The sequence below is a fragment of the Podarcis melisellensis genome (genome assembly GCF_964234715.1).
Source record: "Podarcis melisellensis genome assembly, chromosome: 9".
In the NCBI taxonomy this organism is placed as follows: Eukaryota; Metazoa; Chordata; class Lepidosauria; order Squamata; family Lacertidae; genus Podarcis; species Podarcis melisellensis.
In genome coordinates this window covers 76,539,042-76,557,297 of record NC_138541.1, presented here as the reverse complement: position 1 = coordinate 76,557,297, position 18,256 = coordinate 76,539,042, and the positions used below count along the sequence as shown (strand labels likewise).

At 43.4% G+C, this 18,256-nt stretch overlaps 2 protein-coding genes and 1 long non-coding RNA gene across 3 annotated transcripts in view; 2 read left to right on the top strand and 1 right to left on the bottom strand.

The window, feature by feature from the left end:
- The window catches only part of SLC2A9 (solute carrier family 2 member 9), a 304,118-nt gene that overhangs the window by 19,557 nt on the left and 266,305 nt on the right, over nucleotides 1–18,256 (bottom strand). The window lies entirely within an intron of this gene.
- On the top strand, nucleotides 2,090–3,226 carry LOC309378030. The gene is made up of 3 exons (XR_014171799.1): nucleotides 2,090–2,308; nucleotides 2,416–2,587; nucleotides 2,756–3,226. It is a non-coding gene; the product is annotated as an uncharacterized lncRNA (long non-coding RNA).
- STX18 (syntaxin 18) overlaps nucleotides 13,904–18,256 on the top strand; it is a 45,889-nt gene continuing 41,536 nt past the window's right edge. The window contains exon 1 of the mRNA XM_081925749.1: nucleotides 13,904–14,129. Within this exon, the coding sequence (XP_081781875.1) occupies nucleotides 13,947–14,129 (183 nt within the window). The 5' untranslated portion in view covers nucleotides 13,904–13,946. The remainder of the gene's footprint in view (nucleotides 14,130–18,256) is intronic.

The following is an 18,256-nucleotide window of genomic DNA, read 5'->3' as shown; positions in this document are numbered from 1 at the left end:
AGATGAGTCACATAGTGTCACCTAGCGTCTGATACTCAAAGCCACCCATTCCTAATTGCCTTTAGAGATGAATGATAATGAAAACTTTGAAGTGATAATCAGTCTAATGAGTGGTCTTGCTGAGAGGGCAGATCATGTGTCAGTAGAGTTTGCAGATGCTTAAAGGCAAACAAAGCCCACTTTCCTTTTAGAGCTGAGAAGACCCTGGCGAGTCTGGTACCCAGAGGCCTGCACAATGACAGAGACTGGCTCTCAGCGGGATGCTGAAGCCTGCGGATCACAACTGACTCCATCCATCTTGCTCTTTGCCTTTTAATCAACCCAGTCAGAGCGAACTCTCTTGGATCTTGTAGCCTAAGTCTATAGTCGTGGCTTAACACGGGTTGTTTGGATCAGAACGAGAAGCATGGCAACACATTCCTTCTCTCTGGAAAACGTTTGATTTAAGCAGTGGCGGAAACTTCATGGGCAACGCTTGGGAAGCCTAGCTAACAGTTGTGGCCTTAAATGCAGGAGAGCAGGGCAGCTACGTGACAATAGAGAGACAATAAAAGGTCGTTCAAACAGCAGTGAAAACCAACATCAGCACAAAAAACAAAGGCGGTGTTTGGTTTGCTAATAAGAGGCTGAGGGGCTTTGTGTCACAATGCCTGAAATGTGTCTTCATTGCCGTGGGTCATATATTTCCTTTTCATTTTCTTCTGTTTATGAATGGAAAGATAGGAAGTTTGAGAAGGCTGCTTCTAAAAGTTTGAAGTAAGACTATAAAAAGAACAATGAAAATGTTTGGAAGTGTTATATACAGATTGCAAGTTCCTTCACCTTGGGATGCTCTTTAGTAAAAGAGAGAAAACTAGTTCAATTTCTGTCTTAGTTGCCAAAACATACTGGGATAGTCTTGGACTTTAAGTCAACAATTCACCATGAACTAAAGTTTTAAAAGCAACTCTATTCAAAGAAAAGTCCTACTGAGTTTAATGGGATTCGCTTCCCATGATTTCAGCCTAACACTTACGGTACACAGGCTTATTGCTTTGAGGCACTTTTTTGTCCAGTTCCATGTGGAACCCATTCTTGGTAATGGCTTCCCCATTTATGTATTAGGAAAAGGAATGTCACATATATTATTTCGTATGGTTTTCTGCTCAGCCTTCAAACTGACTGACAGTGTAAACACCCCTGAATTTCTTTAGCTGCAGTGATGAAACCAGTGGTGTCATCGCCAGAGGCTTTCTGGAAAAAGTCCATTTGAGCCATAATATCAATGTTTGGCTGATGGGATTAATCAGTTCATGTTAACACAGTGATTATCATAAAGTAAAGGGGGAACATTTCAAAAGAATAATCCAGTCTGAGAAAGTGAAGCAAAATCATTTGTGCTTCCAGAGAGGTCATGGTTGAATTATCACAAAACTCTCTTTATTCAAAGCAGATGCTTATTATGATAAATTTAGTGTGAAAAATGAAGCAAAATGCATATAAAAGACATTGTCTCCTCGATTATGTAATAAGAAACCACCTCATTATATATCCACCAAAGATGATTGTATTTTCCTAGGGGCTGTATAACTAGTCTGCCAAAACCCTCTCTCAGCCCTCTTCCAATATTTTACATGAAATAGCATACTTCTGAGAATAAAGCCAAATGACCAGTAACAGAAGAATCTAAAATAAACATCATTTTAAAGATGCAAAAGGCATTTCTTACTGTCTCCATCATGTATATTCTTCCTAATAAGAAACGTTATTGTTAATATACATGCATGAAGACATGTTTGTTTTGCTTTCTGTTCTTGAGACTATAAAGCGCATAGCAGCCAGACGAGAACATTTTCTTGTGCATTTTATAAAATGCCTGCAATCCTATCAATGCGATGCATTTTAGAAGCCCCACTTAGCTTCTTTGCAGGCCACAACTGAACCTTCTGAAAGGCTCCTGGCTGCCACCAAAAACAGCAGCCTTATTGTGCAGCAATACAAAACATATGACATGGTGCTGCTGCACTGAGAATCTCTCCCCACCCCCAAAAGAGGCAGCCAATGAAGAGGAGTGCCCTGCCCGAAAAGCGCATCAGATGTTTCATATTATGTATGGGAGAAAGGAGAATCTGCGGTGCTCTTTTCAGTGGCAGTACCAGGTCCTAAGCCCTAGTTCCAACCTTCAGCTGAACAACTATTTGTAAAAAGAAGTTTTACAGCCATTTTACTTTCCTTTGAGAAACAGTTCAGTAAATACCTGCCATAACCAGGAGGCTCAGATTCTTGGGCTCTCCTGCAGGTTTGCAAAAGAGTGCCTGCTTGGTTTTGGGTTTTTTTTTTTTTTTTAATGTTTACTTGCTTTTTGTTTTAGCGCCCTCCAGTGTCCCCGCAGGTGTACTGATGATTTCTTTTATGCTTTGTTCAATTAATTTGAAGATCAGCAGTAGAGAGCATCCCACACACACACCCCACTTCTGTATGGCTTGCAAACTTTTGGAAGAATCCTGGAAAGAAAGTGAAGGCCGGATCCGCCACAAAGTTCTGTTGCACAGGGAAAGAGCACAGGAGGAAGGCGAAGATGCGGGAGCCGGGAGGGTCCACTTCTCAGGTAAGCAACGGGAAAATTTGCCAGAAGAAAGTTGCGGCAGGGTGGCATGGTGGCGGGGATTTCTCTGGTGCTGGGATAATCCCCTGAATAATTTTATATGGGGTTAAATTTTCTGATATTATAAAAAAAAAACACAGAGAAGGTTGATTTTCTTCCTCACCATTGCAGGAAATTTGCACCCTCAAGAAGCTGAGATTTTCACGGGCTGCTAAGAACTTTTTGGTTCATTGGATGTTTATGCGTAGGATTTCTTCTCAAATGTCGCTTATATAAAGAAGCCCAGGCTATGATAAACTGATGGCTGAAGAGGACTTGAAGTTCCTGCGAAGGCAAAGGTGGCCATCATCTTAACAGATGTACTCATTTTTTAGTGTATTGATTTAACTTCTGCATAAAATATGGTATAAGCAAAGAACAGAAGGGGAAAGATTTGAATATTTACTGTGTAATTGTATCATACTAACTAAGGATATGTATGCAATATTTTATTTGTATGGGATCAACAGGAAAAAAGCTTACTTCCATCCCCTGATCTTGTAGCACCTGAAGGCAAACAAATTTGTTATAGCATAAGCTTTTGTGGAATACTAAGGTAGATTTCCCTGGATGCACATAGTGAGTGGACATGCTTTAAAATGTGCTGTATGCACATATGCTTTAAAATGTGCTGTATGCACATATGAATTTTAGGATCCTGTTGCTTCAGTACAAATAGGGAGAAATTGGTCCTTGTGACAGCATGAACAGAAATAGATGAACTCATGGCAGTTACATCCTATGGTTAAGCTTTTGAGTCAACAGGAGTAAAACTCATTCCTGATCTAGCCTTTGTGGTCAACAACTTCTCTCTGTTTGCATTGCATCAAAAGGATTCTAAAATTCAGATATTATCTGTTAGCAACGTCTCCACAGTAAGTATGGGAAGCTGGTGAGTTTATTTATTCTGAACAAAAATTTGAGAAATAAGCAAATATTATTCCTGTTTCTAACACAGATCATAGGTTTGAGAGACTGCTACCATTTTAGAATAAATGTTCCTGTGATAATTCTACCCCTGCTAATAGTCTTCCTTTTTAGTTGCAACACCAGACATTAGAGCAAATGTAATATCAGCTAGGGGAGACTAAGATGGCATTGATTGATATGTAAAACTCAAATTAAAATTTTGATTATTTTATCCAGAAAAACCAACACCGGAGCTGATAAAAGTTTTTAACCCTTGTAAATGTGTACCACTGCCATCATCACCATCATCACCCCACTACGATTTTTCACAGATTTTGCTGGTGTTTACAGTGATAAAAAGGATTGCAAAACATGCATGAGGGGAGATAACAGCAGGATAAAAAAAATCTTGTTTCTCAATTCTCTTCATACTTAGAGCACAGACAGATGATTCCCTCCCTCCCGGCCCACATTTCACTTTAGAAGTCTTCTGTGGTTTGACTGCACCTGGTATTCTATGCAACCAGTCTTCCCAACAATCAGATAAATTTCATAATAAATTTTGTAATCTGCTTATGCAGTTTTCTGTTGCTGAAACTTTCCATTATTCATTGTGGTGTCTACCTCTTTAGACAATTCATGCTCTGGTATGACCATACTCATTAAACCCCTCGTGCTAATGACATAAAAACTTGGTTCCAGCGATCACTGTATCCGTCTATTTTCAGTTGGAAGGATATTTGAAACTGGACAGTTGGACAGTATCGTCTCCTACATTTTAAAATAAGTAAGGTCAAGGAAAAGGGTTTTTCTTGATATAAGCATTTCAGTGCAGCCAAATGCACACTGGAATGTGCACTGAAGTGCAATTTCCACCGAAAGCCCTTCCTTGAGTTCTTAAAGTGCAGAACGGTTTCAAATGTGAATGATTTTTCCAGATTAAATTACAGGTAACAGCAGGATATCTTGTGGGGGAAAGGAAAACAGCAATATTGTGTTTAAAAAAATAAAAATACAATCTTATGAGAAGAATGGAAAGACTCCCTTATGGTAATACTTGTTAATACTTGTTAATACGTTTATTTATATGCTTGTATATGATTAGTTTCATGAATATGTGACAGAAACGGAAAGCTATAGTCTGAGGAAATTGAGTGTTTAAAGCAAACTTTAAGAATTCTGAAAATCTGAGGTAGAAGAATGAGAAAGCAAATGCCTTGAAACTACTCCATGACAGGACAAAGTCAACGGAAGTGTTAAATCCGGAGAGGGGCTGGAAAGAGGTGGGGAACCGAGGAGAAAGGAAATGTGCAGCACAACTGTGTGCATGTTTACTTGGAAATAAATCCCCCTCTTCAACAGGACTTACTCCCAGAAAAGCGTGATAGGAGTGAGCTAGACCCGTTTTTAGAGCTGCAATCCTAAGCTAGGTCTGCATACATTTACCCAGCCAAATACAGCCTGCTGGTTGTGCATTGTGCCTGACAACTGTTTCTGCAATCCCAGGCAACTCTTGTCAGGCCATCACACATAGTTTGTGAGCCATGTTTAACTTGGTGGGTCACAAGTTTGCAGGCTTGATATAGTGCTGAAAATCTAGAAGAAAAAGAATATGAAAGTTTTTAAAAAAGATTTAAAAAACAAACAAAAAGCAAAGTACATACAGTATCTGTGCTGCATTAACTGTAAGGGGAAGTAGCTCACACATTATGTTTTTATTTATTCAACCTGGTAAGAATAAATTCAAAAGGCTGAGTTTTAACCCCTAATCAAAATGCATTTTTGCAGTTATTCTCCACCCACATGAAGCTATCTCCTGCTGAATACAGTTTTGCCTCCCTTTTGATCTCTCCCTCCTGTTCGTTTCATCATCACTAGTACTTATAATTGACCTGTGTACAATTTAACACTCTTGCCTGTATCTCTGCTGCCACATTTGATTTTTTTAATGTTGTTTTGGACCTATTATTAAGTTTGCCTCTTACTTCTATCACAGTCATCACTGCAAAAGGCCACATGTTAATAATAAAAGGTGGGGGGACAAGGCAAAACAAAAAAATTACATGAAATGTACAAATAAAGTCATTTGGCTCTTTGGAGAGAATGTGCTGTATGTAGGCTTGGAAAATTCCTGACATGTCCTTGTTTTTGAGTATAAAAACGGCATCGGGGAATTTTGCCGAATTGGCAAAATGTCAGGGAAAACCCAGATGTATGGCAACGCGATGGAAAAGCAGTGGAAACAGCTCAAAAAGCTTAAAATCAAAAAGCTTAGGTTTCCCCCCCAAAAAAAGCTTATCAAGAATTTTACTTTTTGAAATATGGCAACCCTAGGTGTATGTTTTGGTAACACCCCCACTGTTTTGCTAGCAAGTTCAATCTCTGTATTGGGGAAAGAAGACTGATTTTTAAAAAATCTTATCCCCCCGCCCAATCTTGGTCATTCTAGTGAGGTTGCCAAAATTTAGAGTAGCTGTAATTACATTTTCTATTGATGTTTAACTTACTTTTACTCTTGGAAACTGACATCCTTAGTTGATTTTTATTCAGACAAAGTTTTCCCTGAAGGAATATGGAGAACATACACATAAAAGAGTTTGGCCTTTGAACACTTTTTCGTTTTCCACATTAAAAGTTAAAAATATAAAACGTCCATGATCACTGAAAGCAGTAGAGGCGGCAGTATACATTGGCCACTGTTGACTGAACAAAGCCAACCCAAACTTCACCTTCTAATGCAATTAGAAGACTATGATTGCTATATTGCTAAAGCTAAGTATATCGCCATCTATTCCATCCTGCCTGCCCAGGGGCGACGCAACCCATTTTGTCACTGGAGGTGGAATTCCAAAGCCCCCTGCCCCAGTGGCGTAGCGTGGGTTGTCAGCACCCGGGGCAAGGCAAGTAATTTGCACCCCCTAACCCGTGGATTTGCACCCCCTAACCCTAACCCCCAAATGTTGCGCCTGGTGTGGCCAGCCCCCCCTGCACCCCCCACGCTACACCACTGCCCTGCCCCCCACGCCAAAGCCTTCCTTACCTGGGTTGTGCAGCAGTGCCTGCAAAGTGGTGGTGCCTGCAAGTTCCAGCAAGATCTCATGCAGTGTATGAGATCTCACAAGATTTATGGTGAAATGTCAGTGGACGCCACTGCTGCTGTTTCTCCGCCAGTACTAGAGGTGGCAGAGCCCCCAAATCTTTGTGTTCCTCTGCCTGAGGCTGCTGCCTGAGTCTGCCTCATAGGCAGCCTGACCCTATGGCTGCCCCATGTAAGCTGCTGCAGTGGGCTGCCCAAAAGAAACCTTAAACATTAAGAACTGCATCATGCCCAGCCCTGGAATAATGGTGCCAAAATGCATTGCTCTGCTTTGCCTGGGCTTGTGCTCCTAACACAGCAGAAACAATGGGGGAGGCAGCAGTTAGGTCTCTGCAGCCGCAGAAGGCGCTGTGATTCTCCAGTCCTGCCAGAGGGGCACTCCATTGCCTCTTGAGACAGATGGATGCCATCAACCACCAACAAAATTCCCTGCACTTCACCTGAGGGTGCCAGGGCAAGGGCATGAAGTCTTCTCCCCGCCACGCAGCGTCTTTCTGAGAAATCACATGAATTTCTTCTTAAGCAATGTATTTTAAACAAGATGTTGTTATTCTTGGGCATGTGAGTTGGCATGTATAGGTTTGGGGAGTGGGTTGAATAATGATAAAGCAAAATAATTAGTGCCAGTTCTATTCGTTTCGGACACCCTCAAGGGATGAGGCAACTGCTTTGGCTCGGCTGCCAATGGGCTCCTCCTCTCTCTGAATGATCTTCCAGCAGCAGCTCTTCCCCCAGGCTGCAGCGGAAGGAGATGCCCCAGAGCTGCTAACTCAGTTGGCTCCTGTCCTTTAACTATCATCTTTTAGCTGCCATTCCACCTGGATGCAGACAGGAACTGGGAGTCAGCACTCACTCCATCAGCTTTGGTTCAGCTTCCATGTGGCCTCTCCCATCCCTCAGCTGTTTGCATTAAATTTGGTTATTGTAACCACTACTGTGTTATTAAAGGTAAAGGGACCCCTGACCGTTAGGTCCAGTCATGGACGACTCTGGGGTTGCGGTGCTCATCTCGCTTAACTAGCCAAGGGAGCCGGCGTACAGCTTCCGGGTTGTGTGGCCAGCAGGACTAAGCCGCTTCTGGCAAACCAGAGCAGCGCACGGAAACGCCATTTCCCTTCTCGCTGGAGCGGTACCTATTTATCTACCTGCAGTTTGACGTGCTTTCGAAATGCTAGGTTGGCAGGAGCAGGGACCGAGCAACAGGAGCTCACCCTGTCGTGGGGATTTGAACCGTTGACCTTCTGATCGGCAAGCCCTAGGCTCTGTGGTTTAAACCACAGCGCCACCAACGTTATTATGTTATTACGCATCTTTAAAAACCATTTCGCAACTTTTATTGGTGTCTGGATCTCCTTGTTTTTCTCTTCCCTCTCCTTCTCCCTTCCCTTTTGTGCCACACCTTTTAGATTGTGTGGAAGGAATGTGTTTCTGATCAGCGTTCAGTGCAACTCTTTTAGGTAAAGGTAAAGGTACCCCTGCCCGTATGGGCCAGACTTGATAGACTCTAGAGTTGTGCGCTCATCTCACTCTAGAGGCCGGGAGCCAGCGCTGTCCGCAGACACTTCCGGGTCATGTGGCCAGCGTGACGAAGCTGCTCCGGTGAACCGGCACCAGAGCAGCACACGGAAACACTGTTTACCTTCCCGCTATAAAGTGGTACCTATTTATCTACTTGCACTTAGGGGTGCTTTCGAACTGCTAGGTGGGGAGGAGCTGGGACCGAACAACGGGAGCTCACCACGCCGCGGGGATTCGAACCGCCGACCATGCGATCGGCAAGCCCTATGCGCTGAGGTTTTACCCACAGTGCCACCTGCGTCCCTCGCAACTCTTTTAGCACTTGGTAAATTTTAGGAACTTTATAGATTACAGTGGTACCTCGGGTTACATATGCTTCAGGTTACATACACTTCAGGTTACAGACTCTGCTAACCCCAAAATAGTACCTCGGGTTAAGAACTTTGCTTCAGGATGAGAACAGAAATTGTGCTTCGGCGGCACAGCAGCAGCAAGAGGCCCCATTAGCTAAAGTGGTGCTTCAGGTTTAGAACATTTTCAGGTTAAGAATGGATCTCCAGAACGAATTAAGTACTTAACCTGAGGTACCACTGTAATCATTATCATCATATGCATGTTCTATTTAGCACATAAAAACAAGGGGCACAGCCTTCTGCAAGGATCTTTTGTGCAAACCTCCTTGGTATAAAGAGGGGTTCTCAAAAACTCCTCTGGAACTTCATAGAGCTCATGTGCAGTTCACATTTGTTCCAGTGAGGAGGTGGCGGATCATGTCCCCGATACTGACTACTAAGGTAACAGAATATCTTCTTTCCTGCATGCTCTGCACATATTTTCAGGGAGCTTGATTAGCACAAAGTTTGCCAATTTCCCCCAAATTTAAGTGGGATTTCTTTTTCACTTTCATAAAGTTGCTGAGTTTATTTTGAATGGGGGCCAATGAATGTGTCTGATACTGCTTAGTCAAACAACCCAACAATTTCCAAATATGGCTTCTTTTGTTGACATGCCTTGATTACGAGTAAGTGGTATAAGCAAACTGCCTCAAAAAGAAGTTTTCAGCATTAGAATTCAACACATGTGAGCTGTTGTTTTTCCCATGCCAGGAAAGTATGGAACAAATAAAATATACTGAATATAACTTTATTACAGAATCGAGCCAAATTGTGCCTGTCCCAGCAACAATTTACAAAAGCAAAGCAGCTTCATCTGGTCTGAGTCATGACTTTTGTGCATCTGGGGTTGTCACTACAATATTGTAGCATGTTTCTCTGGGGATACTTCTACCTGCAGTGCTTTGAGGGAAAGAATGTAGTTCATTGTGTGTATATGCGTGTTGTAGAAATATAGACCAAACTAAAAATCTCGAATTTCAAGGGGAGGCTTTTTTTATAGCCATTATAAAAGAAGCCATAGTATATACTCCTAGAGTCTCTCTTCTCAAAACTAAGCTTTAAACCTTCACATCAAGGTACCTGTGGAAGTGCAAATCACATCTAAATGCAGTTACTGTACACAGGAAACCAAGATCAAGTTCAAACGCATCTGGGCACAAGTTTGAAAAAGCACTTTTTAAAGCAGTTACAGTCTTCAAAGCTATCTCTCTCTCTCTCTCTTTGGGAGGAGGGGATCTGAAAGTATTATGTACCTAATAAGGTGGACCAGTTCAGTCATCTCCTCTAACCTTTAAAAAAAATATATCTATAGAGAAGCCTTTCTTCCTTTGGGCCAGAAATCAAGACAGGATTTTGCCACTGTATTGTCTATCATTATAATCTGAGAGTGCTGGTACTGCTGTAGTATTCTGGCTACAAACTTTTAAAACTACATATATTTTCAGGAAATTAATGTGTACAGTATGATCTTCCATGATACCTGAGTACAAGTTGTCTACTTGGATGAATATTAAAATTTTCCAAAATCCTGAAAACATTGTTCCTGACTTCATTTTGCAATAAACATGTGGTAATGGCCGTTTTCATTATGGCTAAACATGAATGCAAAAGTGTGCAGGTATTCACAGCTTTGCTTCTCTTCCAGTCCTACTGCTTTCAGCTACGTCAAGATTTTGATCGGTCTTATGTCAAAACCTGGAGTTGTACTTTGTCTCTCTCTTCTCTCTCTCTGTGAGTGGTAAGCTAAGGATGAACCTTGACTACAGCTCATGACTTGTCTGGAGCAAAACAATGAGCCTGACTACAGCCGTAGGCAAAAGGTAAAGGACCCATGGATAGTTAAGTCCAGTCAAAGGTGACTATGGGTTTGGGGCGCTCATCTTGCTTTCAGGCCGAGGGAGCCAGTGTTTGTCCACAGACAGCTTTCCAGGTCATGTGGCCAGCAGGACTAAACTGCTTCTGGCGCAACTGGACACCGTGACGGAAGCCAGAGTGCACGAAACGCCACAGCAGTACCAATTTATCTACTTGCACTGGCATGCTTTCAAACTGCTAGGTTGGCAGGAGCAGGGACAGAGCGATGGGAGCTCACCCTGTCATGGGGATTCGTATTATGTACAGACAAAACACTAAGCGAAAGGAATTGCCATGAGACCTGCATGTACAGGGCGGTATACAAATTTAATAAATAATAAAATGAAACAAGGATTGAAAGGTATCCAATGTAACACCAATTTTAAAAAAGGGATCCTGGGAATTACAGGCTGGTTAGCCTCATCTGTCCCAGGAAAACTTGTGGAAAGTATCGTTGCAGTTTCAATAATTAGTAAAATACTGCTTAAATTAAAAAGTTTTGTAGCACTTTAAAACTGAGGGGAAACAGTAAAACTCTGAAGTAAAGCTTACTTAAATATGGTATAAAGTTGTACTTCAAAATGTTGTACAGGCAACTCCCCATTTTATGTTGGGGTTGTGTTCTGGGCCCCCATGCACATAAGTGAAATCACGCGGGGGAGCACCCTCTAAACACCCTCTCTGCCACTCTCTCTTCAATCTATACCAAAAATAGTATATCCAAAAATATTCACAACTAGAACTGAAGTTGGAGGACGTGTGGGAAAGCAGTTGTTGCTGCTGCTGCACTACCTGCACATCAGCTGTTAGGCAGGGAGGTTGAGCAGCATAAACAATGCCCTGCTGTGCCTCTGGTCTCTTTGGGTCTTCCTCCGCCCTCACTGACGGGTCTCTTCCAGGTCAGGTCTCCTCGCAAGTTCCAAGGACTCTCCAGCCATATTTGGAGATGAATTATTATTTCCCCGTGCCATGCGTGTATGTGGTTGTGCATGAGTAGAACATAATGGAGGGGATGTCTGCATTATAAAATCCATTTGGTTTGTGAATAGTTAACTTAATGAAGGAAAAAGGTGGGCAAGGTCACCTCCACAACTGAGACCTAAGGAATATAAGGTATAGGGTAATCTACAGCTGGCAACCTGCCAAGGAACAGCTAAGCTGATACCATTACTAAGGTGGTGACTAGGTCCCTTGAGAAATGTTCCATTATGTAGTTGACACTGGAGACCACTGCTTTTATAAGACACAGTATAATAATAAAAAAGGTTAAATTGCAATGTGGACTCTTGTCGACATTCCACTGGCACTCAGTGGGCCTCAGTTAAAACTCAGTGAGCTGTCAGAGAGTAACCTTTGGTGAGAGGGATGTGCCTGAAGTGTATCAAAAGGCAGACACAGCCCTGTAGGAGTAAGCCTGGAGTTGGGAGAGGAAGCTGAGATCTGAGCAGCAGCAGCAGCAAGCAGTAACTGTCCAAGGATGGAGAGGTCAGGGTGAACGTGAAACCCAGCTTGTAAAAAGAGAGGAAGCCAGATTGTCAGTGGTTCACAAGAAGCAGCGAGTTTCTGACCAAATGAAAACTTTAGGTTAAGTCCTATATAAAAATCTATGTGTTAACTAGGGAGAAGATACAGTGGTACCTCGGATTAAGAACTTAATTCGTTCCAGAGGTCCGTTCTTAACCTGAAACTGTTCTTAACCTGAAGCACCACTTTAGCTAATGGGGCCTCCTGCTGCCACCGCACAATTTCTGTTCTCATCCTAAAGCAAAGTTCTTAACCCGATGTACTATTTCTGGGTTAGCGGAGTCTGTAACCTGAAGCGTCTGTAACCCAAGGTACCACTGTAATGGCAATTGCCTTAGACCAGGGAAAAGACATGGTTATTTTAAAGAGGTAACATTGTAAAGCAAACATCAAAGTTTCATTTAACATCTAGCCTTGCAAATACACCCTATTATCAGATAATAATAATAATAATAATAATAATAATAATAATAATAATAGTTTGGCTTTTCAGTTTTAAGCCTCCTGGTCTGTTTGTCCCATAGTCTAATAAGGGAGTATTTAGAAGTAATTGGAGGCAGTGGAGATTTGTGGATGATGGGTGGTATACAAATTTAATGAATAATAATAATAGATCCCAGGCCACAGAGAGGTTAGGCTGGCCTCAACTAGAGCCAGGGCTTTCTCGGCCACGGCTCCAATCTGGTGGAACGCTCTGTCACAAGAGACCAGGGCCCTGTGGGACCTGACATCTTTCCGCAGGGCCTGCAAGACAGAGCTGTTCCACCAGGCCTTTGGTCAGGGCGCAGCCTGACCCCCTCCTCTGGCAATCTGCACAGAATTTTGCTTAATGGTTGCCATCAATTTGATTTTAATTTGATTTTAATTAATTTTATAATGAATGTTTTTAGAATGTTGGATTATTTTGATTGTTGTTAGCCGCCCTGAGCCCAGCTTTGGCTGGGGAGGGCGGGATATAAATAAAATTTATTATTATTATTATTAATAATAATAATGATAATAATAATAATGAAGCAGGTGCTACTTTTGGCTCGAGAGCTTGTTACTCAGCTCCGTTCTGTCCTGCTGTAAGTTATCCTAGAACTGCCAAGTTGGAAGGTCCAACCCCATTACAATGCAGGGGGAAGAGGCAGCTGTCCCTTATGGGGGTCGAACCTTCAACCACCCGTCCTATCAGGTGCCCTATGGCAACCATCACTGAACCCAGGGCCAGAATTAGATTTGATGAGGCCCTAAGCTACTGAAGGTAATGGGGTCCTTTATATTTCCAGCTGTTCTTTGTCAACAACAAATTGTCAGTTTTTTGTGTTGAATATATGCTATTCATAGTAGCCTACACAGCACAAAACACGGTTGCTGTATGTAGGTTTTGTTTTTTATCTTATATTTTGGAAACGTACATCCAGGGGTTTTTTTCTTAAATTTTTTGGGGGGCCCCCATTTGGGGCCCTAAACTATAGCTTGTTTAGATTATAAATTAATCCGGCACTGACTGAACCCCACGCTTTCCCCCTCAGGTTACAGACTCCGCTATCCCAGAAATAGTACCTCGGGTTAAGAACATTGCTCCAGGATGAGAACAGAAATCGCGCGGCGGCAGCGGGAGGTGCTTCAGGTTAAGAACGGACCTCCGGAACGAATTAAGTACTTAACCCGAGGTACCATTGTACACATATATATGGACACCCCATATATGTATGGCTACACTGCCCCGGCCTAGGGAGGTTCTGAACGCAGATTCAGCCATTTTACGCAAAGGGGGCAGCGGCGCCTTCTTCTCCATTCGGGGGGGGGGGACCGGGAATAATGAGGCGGAGAGGGAGGAAAATGAACGAGAGACTCCGAGGAGCGCTCCGGGGTCGCAGCGTGAGCCCCATTTCTTCCTAGGCCGCCCTGAGGAGCCGGCGAAGCGCCAACTCCCCGCCCCGCCACCCAAGCGGCGGCGGAGGCGGAACCCTCTCGCGCGGCCCCGGCTGGCGAGGGGAGGCCTTTCGGCGCAGGGCCGCCTTCCGCCTCGCCGCCCGCCATGGCGGTGGACATCACGCTGCTCTTCAAGGCCAGCGTGAAGACGGTGAAGACCCGCAACAAGGCCCTGGGGGTCCCGCTGGGCGGCGGCGGCAGCGACGGGCCCCGCGACGACGCCCAGGCCCTGCTCAAGCGCGGAGGGCAGCGCTCCAAAGGCGACTTCTCCGGCCGCGCCCGCGAAGTGGTGAGTGGGGCTGGCGGCGGGGGGGGGGGCAGGACGGCGACAGTCAAGGCCAGAAAAGAGCATCTCCAGGGGCAGCAGCTCAGCTGGGGCTTCTTCTTATCTTGAGGCTGCGTGTGGCTGTTCGGAAGAAGCGGCACTCTGCACATGCTCGAAGTGCTCCTTTCTTCGCAGGTCGCCAGAGAGGGGGGTTGGAGTTCTGCCTGGGCAGGATCTGGTGTGTTAAAAGAAAAGAAAGAGGGGTGGGAAGTACTGCATGTTGGAGCATATTCTTTGCGGGTCTGATCCTCTTGCATTCCCCACCCACCCAGCCAGTGGTGACAGTGTGAAGGAGGATGGGGTGTTAATTGTTTTTATTTTTATACCGCCTTTTTAGCCCAATGGCCCCCAGAGTGGTGAACAACATTAATCCATATTATTACAAAAAAGTACAATACTGTATATAAAAACACATTTATCAAGACAATATAAAATAGCAGCAAGGTTTTCAGTGCAATCCAATACATACACGTCTGCCCAGAAGTAAACCCCACTAAAATCAAAGGGATTTAAGTTCAGGTATGTGTTTATTATGGGATTGCAACCTAAAGCACCTTGCAGAATAGGAGTGGGCTTTTGGAGAGTGAAAAACTCATACCCTTTGTGGCAATTGTTTTTCTTCATTGCTGAAGAAAAAGGAAACTTTTCATCTGCAACGGACTAATGTGTTCACAAAATATGTAAACTTTGTACTGCAACATTATCATAATGGGCATCTTGTTCAATGGTTGAATTTAATAGTGATTTACATCACAGTCTTAAGCATTTCTACTTGGAAGTCCCTCTGAGTCTATTGGGACCAACTGTAGAATAACTGTAGAGCAGGAGTGGCCAACTCCCAAGAGGCTGCAATCTACTCACAGGGTTAAAAACTGGCAGTGATCTACCCCATTTTTTGTGGTGCAGGACAAAAAAATTGAGCTTTTTTTAGGGGAGCCAAAGTTGTTGAGCTTCTTTGCAGGGAGCCAGTGATCTACCACAGACGTCCAGTGATCTACCAGTAGATCACGATCTACCTGTTGGACATGCCTGCTGTAGAGTAACTGGATTACAGCAGAGCTTTCCAAACTGTGTGTCGTAACACATTCGTGTGTTGGCTGTTGTAGGTGTGTCGTGCGAATGCTCCCTGTGTTCCTCCCACGGCTAGAATAGGGTTAGTTTAACCTCTGGTTTGCTAGTAAAACTGAATTACTGTGTCATGAAATGATGCATGTCTAAAAAGTGTGTCACCAACATGAAAAGTTTAGAAAGCTCTGGTGTAGACTGTTCTGCGTTCTGTTGGAGGCAGCAATGCTTCCGAATGCCAGTTGCTGGAAACCAGAGGAGGGGAGAGTTGCTCTTGGGCTCATGTTCTTTTTGCAGATTCTCCACAGGGATATGGTGGGCCACTGTGAGAACAGGACGCTGGACTGGATGGGCCATGGGCCTGATCCAGAAGGTTCCTATCTTCTAATGCAGAGCTTTCCAAACTGTGTGCCGGCCGCAGTGTGTAGGTGTGTAGCATGAATGCTCCCCACACTCTTTCTGGGGATGGAAAGGGTTAGTTTAACCTCTGGTTTGCTTGTTTAGTCATTTAGTTGTGTCTGACTCTGGACCAGAACACGCTAGGCCCTCCTGTCTTCCACTGCCTCCCGCAGTTTGGTCATACTCAAGTTTGTAGCTTCGAGAACACTGTCCAGCCATCTTGCCCTCTGTCGTCCCATTCTCCTTGTGCCCCCCATCTTTCCCAACACCAGGGTGTTTTCCAGGGGGTCTTCTCTTCTCATGAGGTGGCCAAAGTACTGTGTCGCGAAATGATGCATGACCAAAAAGTGTGTCACCAACTTGAAAAGCCTGGAAAGCTCTGGATTGCAGTCTTAAACTGCTCTAAATGTATCTAGATGGAGTCTGAACCAACATGCCAAAATGCAGGTGTCTTGGATAAGATCAGGTTCCATTATTGAAGCATGTGCATTTGCCTATCCCGGGGGCTGGATGCGGCCCAATCGCCTTCTAAATCCGGCCCGCAGATGGTCCGGGAATCAGTGTGTTTTTACATGAGTAGAATGTCCACTTTTATTTAAAATACATCTCTGGGTTATTTGTGGGGCATAGGAATTTGTTCATTATTATTTTTTCAAAATATTATTTGTTCATTATTATTTTTTCAAAATATAGACCCCCCACAAGGTCTAAGGAAAGTGGAGCGGCCCCCTGCTGAAAAAGTTTGCTGATCCCTGATACAGTCCCATAGCCTGTTTCTACTGATGCAGTAGGGACATTATCCACAGATCATGCACTAGACTAGAGCAAAAGGGTCAGTACAAATGCAGTAGAATATACAACTAAACTGTAGTGCTTATTTTACTACTAATACTGTATATGAATTTCTAATGACATCTTGTTTTATTTTGCCTTTAGCTGTGAACCATTAGAGCTGGGGGTTTTTCATAGTAGCAACAGTGGGCAGCTATTAAAGTGTAGTCCTAATTAGTTCAGTTCATAAAAACCTTTTCTTCCACAGTCCTCACCAGCACTCCAATTTTGCTTAACTGTTAAGTGATGCATTTTAGTGTCAATATTTGCACTTCCTTTTCTTCTAATAGTTAATGCTAACCACCAATATCTGTTGCTACAAAGCCTCATTGGAATGTGTACATGTACCTGAGCTTACATTTTATTCTTCACACAAACATCACATCATCACATCACATCACATCACATCACATCTGTATATAAACCCTTGGAAGGCTGTTGATGTATGTAAGCCAGATAAATTATCTCTGAAAATAAGGGCACCTTGTTAGCCTAGTATCTAGAATGCTTTTTTGCATGGGAGAGGAGATTGCAAGTAACTTGCTTACCTCTTTTCTGAGGAGCTATATACTGGTAAACTATATGTTTGTATGCAGAGAGCCCCATGTTTAATCCTTGGCATCTCCAGTTGGATGAGTCTCCTGTAGGAGTTGGGCTCTGGAAGACCCGAAACCTTGCAGAGTTGCAGCTAGTTGTAGTAGAAAGTACTAGGCTAGATGTACTAGGAAGTACTGGAACTGATTCATCTGTTCTGAGCCGTATGGTGATCTTGTAAAATAGTTGAAATGTACAGCCTTATGAAGTGATACCCAAGCACTAAACTACTGGACATTAGGTAGTTCTGATTAAAGTGGTCATTTGCTGCCAGAGTTGGTGTTGCAATAAAATAAAGTGAAGCTATAAACTCAACTTGATTATGTAGACAGAGGATTCACTCAAATTTTTAGTCTTCCTTTTTTTTGTTATATATGTGCCACTGATTCTATTACCAGGCAGTAAAACTTGAAAATGTAAAACAAAGTTGAACAACATTTAAAGATCATCATGTATTTCAGTGCTAGAGGGCTCTCAATTGTTGACTGACTACAATTGAGAAAATTAGTCAGGTTCCTACCAGAGTTATCATAGCATACTTTTACCTCCATAGTTTCTCATGTGATGACATCAGATTGAAGAGTCCGTTTTCAATGTCAAAATGGAAACGGAAATTAAATCTGTTGTAGAGAAACTAAAATATTGTTAGCGTAAACCAGCCTTGTAAATTTGCACTCAAACATTACCAGCTTTCAAATGGCATGGGAAGAGACTTTGCCGCCTCTATGTCATGTTTCTGTGCCTGATGCTTGTCTTGTGTAGGAACACAGGAAGGGGTGCACTTTTCCACCACTGCCTGTTGTGTTGGGTTCTATGCTGTACATGTAGGAGTGAGCTTTGCCTCCTCTACATCCAGCACAGAAATGCAGTGGGATGGAAGTGAAGGGACAGAATGATTTGTCCCTTTGCTGCCAGCTTGCTTGGTTTCTGTGTGGACAGCGAGAAGGCAAAATACCCCCTCCATGGCTAGCATAGAAACACAGTTGGTTGCTGGGGGGGGGGGGGTTGGCGAGTCAAGCACTCCAAACCTCTTCTGGCAACTTCCTCACTTGCCCGGATGCGGTTCTTAGTTGCCTGTGGCGACCAGGCAAGTGGTTAAAACAATGATGGGGTAAACCAGAAACACTGTCTATTGCAGCATGCTTTGCATTTACAAAGTTTATTTTAATTGGTGACCGTTATAATTAAGAGCAGGGGAAAGA